This window comes from Otolemur garnettii, unplaced genomic scaffold, assembly GCF_000181295.1.
Source record: "Otolemur garnettii isolate 467f Iridium unplaced genomic scaffold, OtoGar3 scaffold00042, whole genome shotgun sequence".
Classification (NCBI taxonomy): Eukaryota; Metazoa; Chordata; class Mammalia; order Primates; family Galagidae; genus Otolemur; species Otolemur garnettii.
In genome coordinates, this window is record NW_003852437.1 from 1291697 (window position 1) to 1310115 (window position 18419).

The following is an 18419-nucleotide window of genomic DNA, read 5'->3' on the forward strand; positions in this document are numbered from 1 at the left end:
ATTGAAAATGCCATTTGCAAAACTCAAAGCCAGTCATTATCACAATACGCCTTGGCATTTCAAGATAATTACCTCCCAGCTTCTAAAGTGCAACCCTTAGGAGCTAGGGATGGGACTCTCCGCTTTCTAAAGGGCCCTCCTTTCTCTTGGTTCTGGTGGCTTTTTATAGTTGGAGAGTGATGAATGCTGTGTGGTTGACAGTGACTTTTTTTATTGGTACATATGCCATTTAAGTGAATAAATCTCCAAGGGAGTTTGGGTGGAGACAAGCAGCATGCAAGGTTGTGTATGCATGGACAAATAATCTCCTGTTGGCAGGCCAAGCACAAAAAATTAGGGATCTGGGTGATCCTGGCCAGATATTCCCATCAACTCCGGCCCTGCTAGGAAGCTGCGAGGGCATTTAAGGCCCCTGACACGCAGGCAGCTCCATGGAACGTCCTACTTCGGTCCCAAAGATTCCAGCTAGCAAAGTCCTCACTGGACTCAGGTGGCCAGCCAAGCCCTCTGGAGCCCAGTGGAAAGGTTTGGACTTGCTGGCAGGAAAATTGAGTTCTTTTCTGGATGTGTTATGTGAACAGATGTGAGAAAAGAAATAGGTCAAACTGTGGGTGTAGTGATCTCAACTGGCCATGGCCCTTTAATTAGAGGGAAACTTTGGAGTTCCGCCGCTTTCCCCTAGCTGAGTTGTGAAGAGGAAAAAAGAAAAACTTCCTGAGGACAAAGCATGGCACTAAATATACCAGCAGGGATGAGGGTGCTAGTGTGAGGTTAAATGTCAGAGAGGAAGGAGGAGGGGTGCTCATTTCAGAGGGGGGAAGAAGACTGGAGTGGCCTTTCAAAATTTAGAAGAAAAAGGTTCAGCTACTGTTAAACACAGCCCAAATCAACTTCACGTTTATGTCCAGGAGACAGTGGGGGTGGGGAAGGAAGATTCATTCAAATCTAGGGCCAGTCCAAAGTCCACTGAAGAATTGTTCAAGGAGCTCTAGGGAGAGTTTAAAAGCAGAGTCCAGAGTTCTGAGGGGAATTTGTCAGCCCAGACAGAGGCTGTAAGCAAATATCATGGAAATTTCCTGCTCCTTCCTCAGGACACCATACTAATCAGGTGGGGAGACCAAGGGTCTTTATGTCATCACAAGTAAAAATAGCCGCCTCTTCTAGACACAGTCCACCCTCCACTTCCAGGAAGAAGTATCTGAGCCAAGTCCAGGGGCACAGGCTGGTGGCAGAGCCAGCCCAACAGCAGGTTTCTCTATAAAAGACATTGACCCTGGCCATGGCTTTCCATTCAGCCCAGGTGTCCACAAGGTTGTGCAAAAGCCCTTATCCACCCATTGTCCTAAGGGGTTCAGGGAAGTCAGGGGGGTCTACCCTTGAAATTTTAAGAATCTGCCACTTGTTAGTGGTATGGACATCTTCTGGCCTCTATGTTAGGTTTCATCAGAGACTCCAATGCCTTTTGCATCATATCTGGATCTGTGACCAGCTGGGGCATGCGTGCCCATGACATATGTGGCTGTATTTGCTGGTTCTAGAAAGTCTGTGTCTTGTAAGGAGTTAAAGGGAAAGGTGACTTGTGCTTCCCAAGTGGCTGTGTGACCTTGGGTGAGAGCAGGCAGCAGGCCTTCTGCAGTGGAGCCCTTGGGTGAGAGCAGGCAGGAGTCCTCTGCTGTGAGGGCTCCTCTATCTGTGCCTGACCTGTGATGTCCAGCCTGGAGCATCACTTCTCCCATCCTCCTCTGACTTAAAAGCACAATTAGGCTGGGTGAGGTGGCTCATGCCTATAATCCTAGCACTCTGGGAGGCCAAGGCAGGAAGCTCCCTTGAGCTTAGGAGTTCAAAACCAGCCTGAGCAAGAGCAAGATCCCATCTCTAAAAACAGAAAAACTAGCCAAGCATTGTGTAGGTCACCTGTAGTCCCAAGTACTTGGAGGGCTGAGGCAAGAAGATTCTCTGAACAACTCTGGGGTTGCTGTGAGCTAGGCTGATGCCATGGTATTCTAGCCTAGGGCAAGAGTAAGACTCTGTCTCAAAAAAAAAAAAAGAAAAAAGAAAAAAGAAAAAGCACAACTACTCATCCCCCTTGGTGTGACTTGCTTTCTATGGCAGACTTTCATTGATCTGAGTCAACTGAGACCTAAATTCCAAAGTGAAGGTGACTTTAGCCGGGCTTAGAGAGGCGGGATGTGGGCAAATGCCAAGAACACAGATTCATGAGCTGGATTCCAGCCCTAGATCTGCCCTCAGCAGGAATTTCTTCCTCCTTCTGAGCCTCTGTTTCCTCATCTGTTATCAGCCCACCTATCTTTACATGGTGTCCCCGACAAGGCTACCATGAAGACATTCAGTGGAAAGAGGTATGTGAAGGTTTGGAGCAAGCTGCAAGCTCTGTACAAAAGCTGTCCATTACTGGGTACCGCTGAGCAATGGGAAGAGTGTCCGGTCTGGGACAAAAACACAGAAATGGCAGGTGAAGGGCACCAATGTGGCCCATATTAAATATTGTCCAGAGCCATGAGTGCTGGGAAATGAACCCGGAACCCAAGTTACAAAGGTGCGACCAAGTGAAGAGTGAGAACTCTTCCTGGCTTTCGCAGGGCTCCAGAGCTGGGTGGGAGAGGACAGGTGGGAGCAGAGTGGAGACACAGGCTGCCTGGGTGTCACTCTGGGCCTTCCGCTGGCTGGCTGGGGGACCAGGAATAAAGTGCTACGCCTCACCTGTGAAATGAGGGTGGTGTAAGTGCCCGTCCCTGGTGCTATTCTGAGGATGGTGTTAAAAGGGAATATAAAATCTCAAGTGTTTAGGGAAGTTCCTGGCATATGGAATATTCTCAAAATAAATGGTAATTACCATGCAGACAACTTAGTAAGGGCCACAGGCATGCAGGAAGCCAAAGGATCGACTGACTCTGTGAGTCCAAGGGCATGAGGGAAGAAAGGTTATTGGGAGTGTGGATTCGGGACCAAAGTAGCCCCTCCCATAAGGCCAGTCCTTTTGCCAGTGAGGACCCTCAGTGAGTTCTATTATGCAGGGGCTAGGGTGAGTTCCATTCTAGTAGGGTGTTGGGGCAGCCCAAAGCAGGTGCCCTGAGCTACACACACCTGGGGCCTCTCCCCAAGATATGAACAAGCCTCACCAATGGCATCTCAGCTCCTGGTGCATCAGACACCGAGTGTAACTTGGAACTCAAGCTCACTAAGTCCATCTTCCATCAGTGAAACCTAATTCATGCCCAGATGAATTAAAATTCAGAGACAGAAGTCTATACAGTTATTACCTTTTACCCTAGAATCACCTCTTTTGGTATATTTTTCCTTATTTTTAACTATGCCTCTCAGAGATGGTTGGATTGGTTTACTCTGCCATATGCAAACAGAATATGTCTGTCTTTTTAAACTTGTTATTCTGGTGCACGTGACTATCACGTGTGGAGGGACTGATGGGTGACAGGCCCAGCACTAGGTACTTCAACCATTTTATCTGATTTATACTTCCATCTATAACGTCCATCTGATTTACACGTCCATCTATCTGTTACATTTAAGATTTGATTTTAGTAGGTGGTCATAAGATTTGTTTAAAAATATGCCCTCAGGTTGAATGTTGGCAATTCCTTCTGGCTCTCTGACACCCCAAGACTTATTTCAGTAAGAGCTGCCCCAGAAGGAGAAAATCAGGAGAATGTTCTATGCTGTGGAATCCACGACTGCCAGACAGGTACCAAAGCATCCAAACCTAAAGTGCGCACGGCACCCAAAGTAAACATAATCACGTGCTAAGGCCCTCCAGACGAAAGGCTGGAATTAATGACAACCCAAGGTTGATTTCTCCCAGAACCTTGAGAGGCCAAGACAGGACTGCTTGAGGCCAAGAGTCTGAGGTTACAATGAGCTATGCGATGCCACTGTACTCCAGCCTGGGTGACGGGGGAGAAAGGGGGCTGATTTTTTTTCTTTCTCTCTCCTCTTTTCTTTTCCCTCCTAACCCCTACCCTCCCATAATAGCCCCCTTACCTTCCATATTGTTCTAGGGGATTTAAACTGATACATAATAAAAAAAAGACTAAAACACAAAGCACCAATAATAAGATTAAAAAGAGGCAGTAATAACGAGAAACCCTTACCTTTGCAAATAAGAGGAAATTCATTTCCCTATTTGGCTTAATTTTATTTATACATAACAAATAGGCCTTTACAAAGATAAATTTAAAACCTATACATTAAAATTTTAGGATTCCTCACAATATAGATGTTGCATTTTAACAAGTAATATCCCCTCACCCTTTTTTGAGACAGAGTCTTTCTCTGTGCCCTGGTGTCATAGTTCATAGCAATCTCAAACTCTTGGGCTTAAGTGATCTCCTTGCCTCAGCATCCCAAGTAGCTGGGACTACAAGGTCCCCAACACAACACCAGGCTAATTTTTCTATTTTTAGTAGAGATGGGGCCTCATTTTTGTTTAGGCTGGTCTCAAATTTCTGAGCTCAAGTGATCCACCTGCCTTGTCCTCTCAGAGTGCTAGGATTACAGGCATGAAACACCACACCTGGCCACAAGTAATATCCTTTTCCTTAAAAAAAAAGTAAATCCAAGCTGCTATCTCTTTTTTTTGGGGGGGGGGGGGCACGGCTGGGTTTGAACCTGCAGTCTCTTGTATATAGGGCTAGCACCCTACTCCTCTGAGCCACGGGTGCTGCCCACTGTTGTCTCTTTTGACATTATAGTTTCATGGGGCTAAACCCAACACTATAATCTTAAAGGTCCCTTCAGAATTGAAGGTCTTTATAGGCCCATCTGAATTGAGACCTAAGACTATTTACAGGAAGAACAAATCATCCCAGAGAGATCAGAAGGGACATTAAATAGCCTTGACTTGTGGATATTTGCTCAAGATGTGTGGACATCCAATCTGGACTAAACTCACTGAGCAGGAACTATAGTTCTTTTGAGGGGGGGGGGGGGGGGCTGAGGCTTATGCTATAAATAAGTTATAATGAAAATTTGTATAAAATGGTACAAGCTCATAGTTAAAGCTACAGCACACCATGAGAACATTTTATTGGCATATACTGGCCATCTCCCATCTCTGTGACACTTAAATTACTAAGCACCCCAAATGCTTTTAACACTGGGCTCCTCCATTCCATAACATGGCCGAGTCCACATGCAGACTCGTTTCTGTCGGCCTCCGCTAGAACTCAATCCCTTTCCACTTGATACCTTAATTTTTTCCTACTGAGAAACTGACCCCACATAATTTCCTTCAGAATAACCAGAGTAGAGTTGTATTCTTATTAGTATTATGATTATTTTACCTTCAGTGCTGGGTTTTTTCATTTCTTCCACCCTAATTAGTTTCTTTCGGACTCTTCGAGTGGAGTTTACCAGCTTGTGTAACCTCTTAAACTTCACCGACTCCTCGGTCTCATCATCCGATTGTTCTCTTGACTGGCAAAGAAACAAAGGGAAAGTTAACCCGATAACTGCTCCAGAGCCTTGCTCGTGTAGCCAGATGCAGCCGGCCTTGCTGCCAGGCTGAACCTTGGCAGCTGTGTCACTGAACTCGGGACACCGATGCATTGGCCCAACAGGTTTACAATGCCCACGTACCATCCTAAGATCTAATTCAGTGTAGAATTAGGTCCTGGGCACCAAAACACACATCCTTGCCCTCAAGTGACATGTGGGGACATTTGTCTTAACCAATTCCCTGTCCTCTTTTAGGAGGAGGACTTTCTCTCCAAGGCCAGCTCTGCAATTGCAGGTCCACTGCTGTGGTTTGGGCTGCCTCTCCTCTGTCTGGCCCATCAGGACTGGCTGTTTAACATGGTCATCAGCTACTTCTCCAAACCAAAATTCTGTTGACTTTTTCCAGTCCTTCCCTGAAAATCAAAACCAGCAGGGCAGGAAAGGGGAAGACACGCAAAACGCCTTCTTCTTGCCCATTGGTTAGGACTGTCTGCCACACAGCAGCAGGGCCATCCTCCTCCCCGGCTCCTTCTGAGGGCTCACAAGGCGAGTGTGTGAGGACAGACCCCACATTCCTCGGAGAGGGACGAGGGACAAGGCTGACCTTTCCGGTGCACAGCACAGTCCCTAGTCCCCAGCATCCCATTTTGTTTGCAGAGACTCAGTACGCTCGGGCCCAGCTGTTTTCCCTCAAGTATCAAACATTACAGAAAGAGAGGAAAAAAATTTTCTCTCCGCAGCAGTGATCCAGACTAAAAACAATTCTTTCCTTGTGAACAAAATGACGGTTTCATTTCCAAGTCAGTTCCAACACTCAATATGCAGCTTCCTCGGTTACATCTGTTCAAAATGTGAAAAAGCAAAAGAGGTCTCCGACTAAATGGGCCCGCTGCTGGCGCACGCCTGGGAGCTGGCGGTCCGCACACTTTGTGCGGCTGGGGGGCAGCTCCGCTCAGCCTGCACGGCCCGACCACCACCTTCTCTCCCTTTCCCGAAATTTACTTCCCGAAATAGTAGGGGGAGAAATGCCTCACACAAAACAGAAAACAAAAACAAACCACATCTCTGAACACAAGTCTGATGGGGAGACTTTTCCCCCCAAGAAAGGCTTTCACGAATTCTAGTTTGATAAAGTACAAACTAGGCAAGCAAGAGTTAAGCTGAGAACAGCTCAAGGGAAGAAGAGGCAGAGATTATATGAATTACTTAGGCACAGAAATGGTGCACACGGAGTCCTCCCATATTTCCTTAGCACCGTGGCACTCTGGAAGGGACAAAAAACAACTCATTTCCTGGCCTCTGTCCTCAGCCTGGAGCTCATAGAATACCAGCCATGGTGCTTCTGCTCTGTGTGACCAGCAGCAAATCATTCACCCGCTAAGAGTTAATTTGTAATTATTATAAACCTATCATCAGCAAGTCATCAGGATGAGTCTTCTCATTCTTCCATGAAGTGTATCAATATCTCTATCCAGTTTCCCTAAAATTCCTAGATAAAATGTTGCATGCAGGTTTCAGTACTAAAGTTAACTACTAGTTACCTGGTAACAAAGAACAGAAACTCCAGGTGGGATGGAGGAGGGAGGTTACACTGGATGTTGGCAATTAAGCTTAGGGCATTCGGTCTAAAAGTTATGTACAAAACTAAAATAAAGCGCTAATAATAAGTCTAGCGCCTAACACACAATCGTACTATCTGCTTTGAATTTCATTTCTGCTTGATTGAATTGTTGATGCGTGATGAAATGGTCTTGAGTGGTCAACCAGAGGAATGACAACTTGGTTAACCCTCATTCTGGGTAATTGGAACCTGAATAACAACCCACAGTGCATAAAATTACATACAAATATTTAAAAACATCTTTTCGTCTTGATGTAAATCTAAAGCAAGCAATTCTTATGAACATTACAGAACGTCTCTGTGTGTGCCAAGGGGACAAACCTAGCACATGCTTCTAACCCTTACATTAAAAAATCTTGAAACCAAGTGAAAATGAAAAGCAGCAGCTTGTCATCAAGATCTAGGAAGCTATGTTACAGGACGAAAGTCCTTGGTTTATATACCTCCCACCTAACTTGCTGGTGGTGGTTCTTGTCATCTTTGGGTATAGGGGGTATGTAAGGGGTATGAAGGAATAAAAAGAGAAATGGGATACAGAATGAAGTAATAAAAAATCTTAGTCCAGGAAGACACAAGTCGTATGCAGGAAAGGTGTATTAGAGTGAACTTCCCAAGGAGAACCAGGACAACAGACCTCACAGACAAAACGTCCTTACAGAGTGCTGCTTTCCTCCGCCCAGACACACTATGGTGAAAAACACCATATTGCAGGTACTTATTTAATTGTTCTCACATGTTCCATCTATTTTTGAGAAATGCGAGCTCTTTAGAACTTCAAACTAATATTATTTTTATTTTTCTAAAGAAAAAAAATAATAAAGGTTTTGGAGGTGTCTGCCATTGACAAATCACAAACCATGGCAACCAAGAACGTCTTTTGCATTACAGTTTTGGAAACCAGACAAGATAGATTCAGCACAATTTATATGAAGAAAAATGTAAGATAAACCCCAAGTCACTCGAGAAATATGTGTGTGTAGATACTTCTTAAATAGAAAATTTCCTCTCTAGTCAGCCCAGAAGTTACTCAAGTTCAACAGTTTGTACCAAGGATGCTTTTTTATTTTTTTGATGGAGAGGTGCTGACTTCTCACTTCCTCCTGAGTCCAGAGGAAAAAAATTAGTTGTGAAATATTTGCCTTTAAAAAATTCCCTCCAGCTGTTTTAACACAAAAATGCTATAAATGGCATGCGTTTCTTCTAACTGGGAATAAAGCTTAAATTTCTCATGTCATATTCCTCTCTTTAAATAAGCATGGAGCACTTCCCAAATGCTAAAAATAACATATGGTGTCTTTTTATTCAGGAAGTACATAGTATACCACCAGGGATGGGGGGTTGATACATTTATTTAAAATCAAGAAACATCAAAAATATAGATAATTTTCAAATTAAAACATTATATATATATATATTTAAAAGAAATCCTTCTACCTGAAAAGCTTTGTAGAAGATAAAGACATCTGCATCGTACATAAAATAAATGGTCAATTCTAAGAAACAGTCTCAGAACTACTACAGGACAGGTTTTAAATAAAGTAAAGTGAAAAAAGTATACGCTCATACACACTCAAAGATAAGACGGTGTCGCCCGAGGCACTAACATCAACTCTGATCATCTTCTTAAATAAGAGGGTGGACTCCATCATCTGTATGGCACCCTCCCCCCAAACCTTCAAGAGAAAAAGGCAACTTTTCTTTTTCCAACACCAAAGGATGTTGAAAAGTGAATTTATAATATTGTAAATAGAAACATTTGATTTCCAGCCTCTCTTTTGCAGATTTTTCCAGCAGAGAGCCCATATGGCTCAACTTTTAATTACTTTGGCTAATGCTATATGTAGTAATTCTGCGGTGAATGCTTAAGTGTTTCATTTCTGGTTTCCATAGCAACATTACATCAGATTGCAGACAGCTGGCTCCACAGTTTTAAACCATAACAAATTGACCAAGCCAAGGCACAGAACTATAGCCGCTTTAAAGAGATAGCACACCACTCGGCTGCCAGGGCGCTGAAGGAGGAACCTATGGGGCCCGTTTGGCACGCGGGGAAGGGTGGAGCCTGCTTCCTTCCCAGCTTCTTTTGGAACAAGTGCATCCTCGACACATCTGCAATGTTCTAATAGGAAAGACACGGAGCCAGCGCGGAGAACTTTTTATAACACAGCTACATGTGGGATGTGCAGGGAAAAAGGAGCACAATGAATAGCATCTGTAAGTACAAAGATTAAAATATGTGCTGGATCTCACTAAAAGCAGCCCCTTCGCTGCTCTTTGGTAACAAATACTTTACTCGACCCTACAGCAAACAGCTCTTGCAACCATGATGCACAGAACAAATGCTTTCCAAAAGCCCCAGGGCACTCTCAAGCAGGCACGGCAGTAATAAAGGTTAAACCCCACTTGCAAGAAGCGACTAGCCCTGTGTGGGCACAGCTCAGACCTCGCTAAGCACAGGATTCCAAAGGTGCCCTTTGCAGAAACTCTCTAGCTCAGCTGGCTTCGCAAGCTCCAAACACTCAACACACTGTCACAATTAGCACCGGACTAAACTCATCTTCCCCAGTGCCCCATAACATTCTGCGATATTTGGGCCTTTCTGAAAAGTACTTTGAAATCGGAAATGCACTTGCTTTTTTAATCTACTGCATGGTCAGACATACATGCGTCAACTTCCTAGGTCTGCCATGCCAGGGCATTAACCCTGAAGTTAAGAGAAGGAAGCCAGTCAGCTGTAGGCTTATGAAAAGCAGTGCACAATGCTGTGTGAATATAAGTCCTCCCCACGAGAAGTTCCCACTAGGTACAGCTGAGTTCCCGCCTGTGTACGCTGATTCTCTCAACTCCTCAAAATAGTATCCCAAAAGCTATGCAGCATCATTGGATAAATGTGCCAGGCAAGAATACTCAGGGTTACCGGGTAAGGAAATAAACAGGGAAGAAGAAGGACGAATCTGGAGGAATTTAAGGGGGAAAAGTAAGAGAGAGAGAGAGATCGATCAGAACAGAGGCAGGAGCGAGCAAAAAGCTTTTTCTTAAAGCAACAGAAAATGCACTTTTTCCCTTTCCAGTTAAACACATCCAGAGACTTACCGGCTTCGGCATTTAGCAGGCCTAAGGGGCAGTTTTGAAGACTGCCCCCACCCCTCCCCGCTCGGAGAGAGTCTTCACTCTTGTGGCATCAACTCTGCAATCTCAAAATTAGGATTAGGCACCCTTGAACATGTTCCTCTGGAGTTACATGATCAGGCAGGCTCCCCCGTCACAGCTGAGGATCCGAAGAGAAAGAGGGGAAGACACTGGATTCAATTAGCTCCTTTCTGCTTGCTGACTGATTCCCCAGTCGCTTGCTAACTGCATAACTTGCGAGAAAGGCATAAGTCATCGGCTCTAAGCAAATCTCCTATTCACCACAAGGAAAAAAGGGAGTGTTGTGCATGGCCAACAATCCCTGTTTTCACTGAGGAAGGCTCCCTGACCTCCTGCTGGCCTCCAGTTCCTTAATTACTGTCTATGGAATTCCAGAGAAAGAAAAAAAAAAGAACGCGAGAATCTGAGCAAATCCAGGACAAGGACTAAGCCTTAAAAGTGACGGACTGAACTTAAAAAAAGATCCCGTTTGCAGATATTCTTCTAAACACCCCCTGAAGGGAGTAGTCTCAATTGAAAATAGACACCTTCCAGTGGCTATTTTTGAAATTACTGAATTAAAACTTATGATTTTGGTTTTCGGCTAGAGTTCTCACTTTCTCTCTCCTTTTTCACATTTTAACCACTAGAGTAAACATAAGATGTGTCCCCTTCATGCAGGTTTCTAAAACTGTCTTACCAAATCGTTTCAATGACCATTTCAGAGCTGCTGAGTTCTCTTACATTCTGGAAACGTGAGTGTGTGTCACAAGATGATCGTTTAATTTTCTCAGGGGTCTCAGGGGAGCAGCAGGCACATGCTGTTACTTAAACTGAACATCGTCTAAACAAGGCAGGACTAACAACCCATATAAAGTCTCCATGACGTGGGCTGCAAGGCACATCTGTGTTTTCAGGGCTAAGTTCGTTCAGCTGGGTAAGTCATTTATCCCACTGCACAGTCCGAGGCTCCCATCCCAAGGTTTCTCCTCCTTGTGTGAGTTTTTACATATTAGGTCAGGGCCTGTGTCTTTGTAGGACATCACAGAACACCAATACCTGGGTGCACAGAACTCACCAGTGAGTGTGAACTATTATCTCTCCTTACAATGACAGAACGCTACATCTGGGCAGAGGCCGGAGGTTATCTACACTAAAACCAAAAGGGACACCACACAGAGCTCAAAGGGAAGGTCACGTTCTAGCCTGCAGACATCCTAAATTCCACAGCAGACCACCAGCAGGTCATCCCCTATTCCTAGGCTCCTGTCCTCCTCTTCTTCCCTTGGACTTTTGTCTGACATCTCTCATTCTTTAAGAATTGCACCAATCCCTACTTCCCCAGTGTCCCACCCAGAAGCATCTCCTCCCATCCTGTATGGAGTTTCCTCTTCTTTCACTCAGGAAGGGCGCCCCACACCTTCCCTAGACTGCCTGGTTCTTGTTTCACAAAATCAACCCACAAAATATCCCTTCTCCACCATCCTCTGAGGCCCACAGAATCCTGGCAGGTGCTTTTCCAATGTTGTTCTTCCAATATTCATGTTATCAGTGGCTGCCCATTGGCAGGCACTGTATGGAGTATCTATTAATATATACAGATCCCATTTCACAGACAGCAATGGCAGGGGCAGAATTAAAGACTCATGGTTTTGCTCCTGTACAGGCCTTTCTTCACCCGGAACTGAAAACCTCACCACAGTGCTAGGCCTAGAGTTGCTTAATACTATAACATTAACATCTTGTATAAAAACTAAGAAAATAAGAATGCCCCAATGAGAGTGGGGTGGAGGGATGAAGATTAGCCCAAAGCCTCTGGAATCAAACAACCTGGGTTCAATTTCCATGTCCTCTAACAAATCACTTTACTTCTATGGGTTTTAATATCCCTGTGTGTAAATTTGGTAGAATAACATTCATGTTACAGTATTGTTTTAAAAACTGTGTACATACAGGTCAGGTGCAATGGCTCATGCCTGTAATCCCAACACCCTGGGAGGTTGAGGTGGGAAGATCGCTTGAGCTCAGGAGTTTAAGACCAGCCTACACAAGAGACCTCATCATTATGAAAAATAGAAAACTTAGTAGGGGGGCAGCACCTGTGGTTTAGCGCAGGCCCCATATACCAAGGATGGCGGGTTCATATCCAGCCCCAGCCAAATTGCAACAAAAAAATAGCATTGGTGGTGGGTGCCTGTAGTCCCTGCTACTCAGGAGGCTGAGGCAAAATAATCACCTAAGCCCAAGAGCTGGAGGTTGCCATGAGCTGTGACGCCACATCACTCTACCAAGGGTAACAAAGTGAGACTCTGCCTCTTAAAAAAAGGATAAAAAGAAAAATTAGCATGCAGTGGCAGAGCAGTGTACCCCTTAGTCTCAGGTACTCAGGAGTCTAAGGCAGGAGGATCGTGTAGCTCAGGAGTTTGACGTTGCAGGTTGCAGCAATGAGCTATGATGACACCACTGCACTCTGACCAGGGTGACAGAGCAAGACTTTGTCTCAAAAAACAAACAAACAAAAACATTCTGTGTACCTATAATCAGTAACTGGAGTTCAATAACCACTTATTACTCCTGTAGTCTTCTATTTGTTATAGATTGGGGTTTACACAACACCTATTTCAATTCTTACAAACTGCTCTTTTAGGTGCTGTGCAAATGGCAAAGACGAAGGCCAGCTTTCCCATTTGGATGCTGGTGATACGGCCAACATTTGAGGCCGGGTCAGAACAGGCTAGTTTAGGTGCGGAGCAGACTCTGAGTGGGCCTGGGAGTCGGAACTCGGGAATGGAGCAGGTGGGTTCAGATCCCTTTATACCGCCAGGGAAGAGCACGCAGTTTTATAAGAAAATAGGAGCATGTTTCTTAACCTCTCTTCTAAAATAAGACCGCTGAGAAGCTTCCTAGCACAGTTTAGAGGATGAAAGGAGAGTCTGGGTGTGAAGCCAAATGCCTGGTAGAGCAGCATGATTAGTCCAGATACTGCGAGGAGGGTGGCAGGAAGGGCGCATCCCAATCCTTCCCTTCCAGCAGTTTCCTCATGGCAGGTACCTTGGAGAGCTTCCTAAGGCAATGGAAAGAGGGATGACCCCCCACACACCTTTTCAGCATCACATCTCAGGTATGTGCAGAGATGCTCCCTCCTGGGCTCCCCATGGGACCCAGTGTGGGTTTGCCTTTCACAAGACTGGAAGCTCCCCCAGGGTGAAGTCTGTCTGCTGTGCCTTCTTTGCATTCACTGAACCCAGCGTGGTGCTCACCCACAGCAGACCCTCCGTATTTGTGTGATCAACATGGAGTGAAGAAGTTGAGATTTCTCAGCCCTGGAGTTCCCAGACTTTGCCATGTAGCAAAGTAAACAGGGGGATGTGTGCAAGGCCACCCTGGGAGGTTCCTTGGTGTGGGACAGGGTATAGACTTTGAGAGAAGGATATCGCTGGCTTGGTTCTCTGTGCAGTGGACTTGAGCTTAGTGCACAGTAGGTGTGCAAACCTGCTGAGAACAGACTCCAGCATTTGACTCCTGTGCTGACGAACTGTTACTTATTAGTTAGTTCCTTGAAACAAGGTCCAAATGTCTCACTGAAGAATACATGGCTTTGTATGGCCAGATTCTGACCCTTATTTCCAGTTTCTGAACCCTGTCCAGACACTTTGTGCAAAGGGCCTCCCAGTGCAAAGGGCCTCTCAGCACACCCTGGCTCTTGCTGCCTGCTTCCTCAAGCCTCTCAGACTTCCTGTACTCGTGTCTGCACCTGCCAGTCCTTTTCTGGGAATAGCTCAGCTCATTTCATCCACTTCCCCAGCTCCTACTCATCCTTCAAGATTCAGTCCTTGCGCTGCCTCCTACAGAGAGCCTTCCTGGCTTTGCCCCCATCTCCCTCAGACTATGCAGCTGCACGTTAACCTACACGTGCTTCATCAATAGACTTAGCACGGATATTATAATCGCTGGATGACTTAGCCTCTCACTAAATGTCATGCAGACAATGATCATGGTTATACGCACGTCTCTATCTGTATTTTAGTAACATTCATTGTTTATTTCTACTTACACAAGATATATATTAAAGAAAATGGAAGAGGAGGAAGAATGACCTATTCCCCCCACACTCAGAAAAATTAGTATTATTTTGGTTAAAGTCTTCCTACTTTTTGTCTATACATACACCATATACACCCTTATGTTTCTGTTTTCTTACAAAAAAGTGTGACCTTTGATCTTTAGCTTCTCCACCTCCTCGTGCAGTCACTATCAGTGTCCCCAAAGCCTCCTTGGGATGAACACACATGCCAGAATGACCACACACGCCTGCCCATGGCTGTGGTCCCTCTCTTGGCCACACTGCTGTCCCCGACCTTGGAACTCTCAATGTACACCATCCAAAGTACTTTATAACCTGTTTTTAAAAATGGGAATTCTGGAAATATTCCCCTGTCAACAAATGTTCAACAAACAAAATGCAACATATTAATAATTCAATAGTATTCAGTCATAAAAGTATACCATGATTTACCTCTATAATGCCCCATCATTGGACAGAACTTATTTCCAACTTTTCAACCTTATAAACAACCCTCTGATGCACACTTTCTCATAAAATTTCTAACTTCTTTTTTTTTTAGAACATATGATGAGATTGTAGAATTGATGGGTTAAAGAAAAGGCATACATTTAAGGCTTTTGATACATATTAACTTGCTCTGAAATGTTTTATTATGTAAAAAAAATCTCACAAGCAGTTGAAGTAAAAGCAGTATCTATGTTTGTGCTAAACGAATATTTCCTGATTTAAATGAACGAATGCACTGATTCTAGGCATTGGGAAAGGCAGAGAATGAAAATACAGGGAAGCTGACATTCCTTAGACTTACGAAGGTTATAATCTAGACGTCTAGGGCTAGGGAGAGCCCCAAGAGAAGGTCAAAATATGATTAATACAAGTCAACTGTGATAACTGCACGAGAAAGACGGAGATACAGGGACTGGGGTACAGGACAACTCACCTTTGGGGAGACTAAGGCATACTTGAGTGAGCAGAAGGACATTTGCCGTGGATGTGGGGCCATTTCTATATCCCTATAAGCCTAGAAGTCCAGTGTTTAGATGGTCCTTTGGTCCATTTCTTTCTCCCATCCACCTCACCCGACCTTAGATGCCCGCCAGATAGACAAAGGGGGTTCAGCTGATGCTACTGCCCTTATAAACAGCATGTGACACCAATCAACAACAGCTTCCCGCCCTCCTCTTCTCCAAGCCTGATTTCATAATCTCCCCAATGGGCCTGATCTCTCTCTATGGTCCAAAAAGTGAAGCATTCGAGGTCCCTCCCTGCCTTAGGGCAGCACACTGGCTCTGGCTGGCTACGTTCAAGATCTTCCCAACACGGAGAACTGAGCAGGGTCCGGCCGTGGAGGGGGCTGCTTGGTTACAGTCCTCAAGTTCGTGTGTTATGCTTTGTGTTTACAAAAAATTAGTCTCACTGTTTAACGAAGTTAGAATCACTTAAAAATGTGTTTACAAGTCTCCAGACGTAACTATATAAAATATGAAACACATTGTGGATAATTTTTTTTCCTCTTTTATCACGAAGGAGTCAGGGAAGGACTCATCTGTTTTGTAAGAAATATTTTGCTCCTTAGCTGGTGACATCATTGCCCTCTGAAATTAGAAGATTTCTGTTAGCATATGGAAAAAAAGATGAGATTCCATTCTTTTCCCAGAGGTGCAGAGTAATACTGAAATAATCTCTCTGCCAGATCCAAAATTAACTATTTGTTGCCAGACTTGGATAAAGAGAAAGTGGAGGAGGAGGCGGCAGAGCAGATAATTACATGATATTTTTATTTGGAAAAAAATATGTGAGGATTTGGGGTAACACGGTCATTCTCGAGGGGCAAAGGCCTGTCAGCACTTAATTCACTTAAGAAACTGCTTGAAAATTTAACTATGTAACCAAAGTAGCAGCAAACGATGTTATGTTTCATAACAAACTATTCTATTTCTTAAACTCATGAATTGTTTTTCATCACCCGAAATAATGGTGCTACTTTTCCCACAAGCAGAAAAGAGAAAAATAGATCTCAAGAGTCCTACAGCCAAACCTAAGAAAACTTAGAATAATAAAGGAGCACACCCCTCCAATTCTGCAAGTTGTCAGGAAGCAAAGAAAATGCCTTTCTTTCTCCTACAGGTGGTGGGGAGGGGGATATTAAGTGGAAAAAAGAAGGCATCACTCTGCAAATGTTTGGAAGATCTTTGCCAGAGATTATGTCAACCTGCCCATAGGTCAGAGAACCCCACTGTTCCTATTAAATTAGGTGAGTTAAGGCAACAGTGTTCTGGGAAGGTGGTGAACAGCCCTCCAGGTCTCTGATAAAAGTGGAGTAGTGTTACCCAAAGCAAACCTACGGTGCTAGGCACACTGGAGGTAAAACAAAACACTAAACCCACTCACTCCCCAGTGAATTTGATTCTCACATAGCCCCATGCCATGGAAAAAGGATGATTCAGAACAGGACTGCCTGCCAAGTGGGGCAATTACATATGCATCTGAGGTTCTAGTTTCTGGAGCTGATGAAAGTGTTCGTCCCAGAAGTGGTAAGTCTCCTAAGGGATTGGGTGGTGTTTGCAAAGTCACATTACTTTTATGGCATCTTAGACTGACTGACTCATGGATCAGGCATGATGACTTCTTAGACAGGGCTGCTAAACAACCTTGTCTGGGCAAATGACCATGGAGAAATACAGAGAACTGCTGAGGCCAAACAGCAAGAGACGGTGTGGACACCAAGTCCCTTCCTCCAGCTGAAACTTACTCCACCAGATCAGGGGTCATCTGCTGAAGCTGAAGGCAGGTGGGCCCAATGTCACCACTTAGAGTCACAATCTTAACATAATTCTCTGAATCTTTGCACTATAAACAATAAGCACATTGACCTCAAGTTCCAAACTGAAGAAATCTAGGCTGAATCCCTACCTGCAAAAAGGAATCATTGAGAGCTAGAAACGTTGTTTGCAGCCATTTAATTGGCAAGGCTGTGATCATGATCTCTGCTGAACACTGAACCGCAGAATGTTCTTCTCACAAAAAAACAAGAAATAAGCTTCCTGCCATCCCCCCCCAAAAAAACACACTACTGAAAACTAGCAAAAATATTGTACACGGACAACCAGACAAGAAAAGCTATATAATCTATTGCACTATACTTAAAACTCCATGACCAAGGAAAGTAACAAATCTCCGAAGCCCACTGGAAAAGGCTCCCAGTTCTCCAAAAGCTGGACTGGTGAAATCCAGAGAATTCTTTCATATAGCCCCCAATCCGACAGGAAGCAAACTGTTTTCTGACCTCCCAGTGATACTGGACAGGTGGCACCCCAGCCAGCTCAGCCGAGCAGGGCTGGAGGACCCGCTGCCTCTGTCTTGGCAGTGTTGGTGGCGGCAGGCAGCAGAGGAACCAGCAGGCTGGAGCATAGGCAAGCAGGGGGAGCTTCCCTCCCCCACTGGAGGCTCCAGTAGCCAAAGGAACCGGACACAAACCGGGGAAGACACTGGCGATTCCTCCAGTGCATCTCTGATTGGTCTATTTTCAAAACCTGCTCCTGATTGGTCTGTTTTCAAGACCCGAAAGCTCAATGGACAACTGCCCCTATATAAGTCCCTAAGCAAAGAGCCCAAACGCAGACCTCCGCAGACCTCCAGAGAGAGAGAAAGCAGAAGAGCAAGAGCTGTAACACTTGTACTGCTGATCCCACTCTGCAAGGAGGTTTGGCTCTTTGTAAGAGCTGTAACCCTTATATTACTGCTGATCCTGCTCTGCAAGGTGTGGCTCTTTGTGAGAGCTGTAACACTTGTTGAATAAAACCTAACCTACTGCTGATCCTGTGGTCTGTCACTTCATTCATCTAATTGCTGAGACCAAGAGCCTGGAAATCCAGTATCAAAATCCAGTATCACCAGCAGTGGAAATGGCTACATGAGAGCAGTGAGTATGAGGACAGAAAGTGATTGAAAATAAAGCCTCATTGATTGAAATAAAGCCTCTCAACTCACTAGGAATTGGAGAAGTGAATTAAAGCAGAATAGCTATGTCCCACCAATACCCCAGCCATGAACCAAGTGACATGGACTGTGATACAGCACATTTAACACAGTCTCAGGAGAGAGAGGGCAGGCACAGGTGTCACAGTGATG

The 18419-nt window shown here is 44.7% G+C and overlaps 1 protein-coding gene across 3 annotated transcripts in view; it reads right to left on the minus strand.

The window, feature by feature from the left end:
* SASH1 (SAM and SH3 domain containing 1) overlaps positions 1-18419 on the minus strand; it is a 179110-nt gene that overhangs the window by 33032 nt on the left and 127659 nt on the right. The window contains exons 1-2 of one of the 3 annotated variants that reach the window (XM_023513494.1): positions 10187-10489; positions 5319-5451 (exon numbers count right to left, since the gene is read on the minus strand). In XM_023513494.1, the coding sequence (XP_023369262.1) occupies positions 5319-5451; positions 10187-10198 (145 nt within the window). In that variant the 5' untranslated portion in view covers positions 10199-10489. Of the gene's footprint in view, positions 1-5318; positions 5452-10186; positions 10490-18419 lie in introns of those variants that run through there. The other 2 variants (XM_023513492.1, XM_003790260.3) reach the window with 2 other exon arrangements.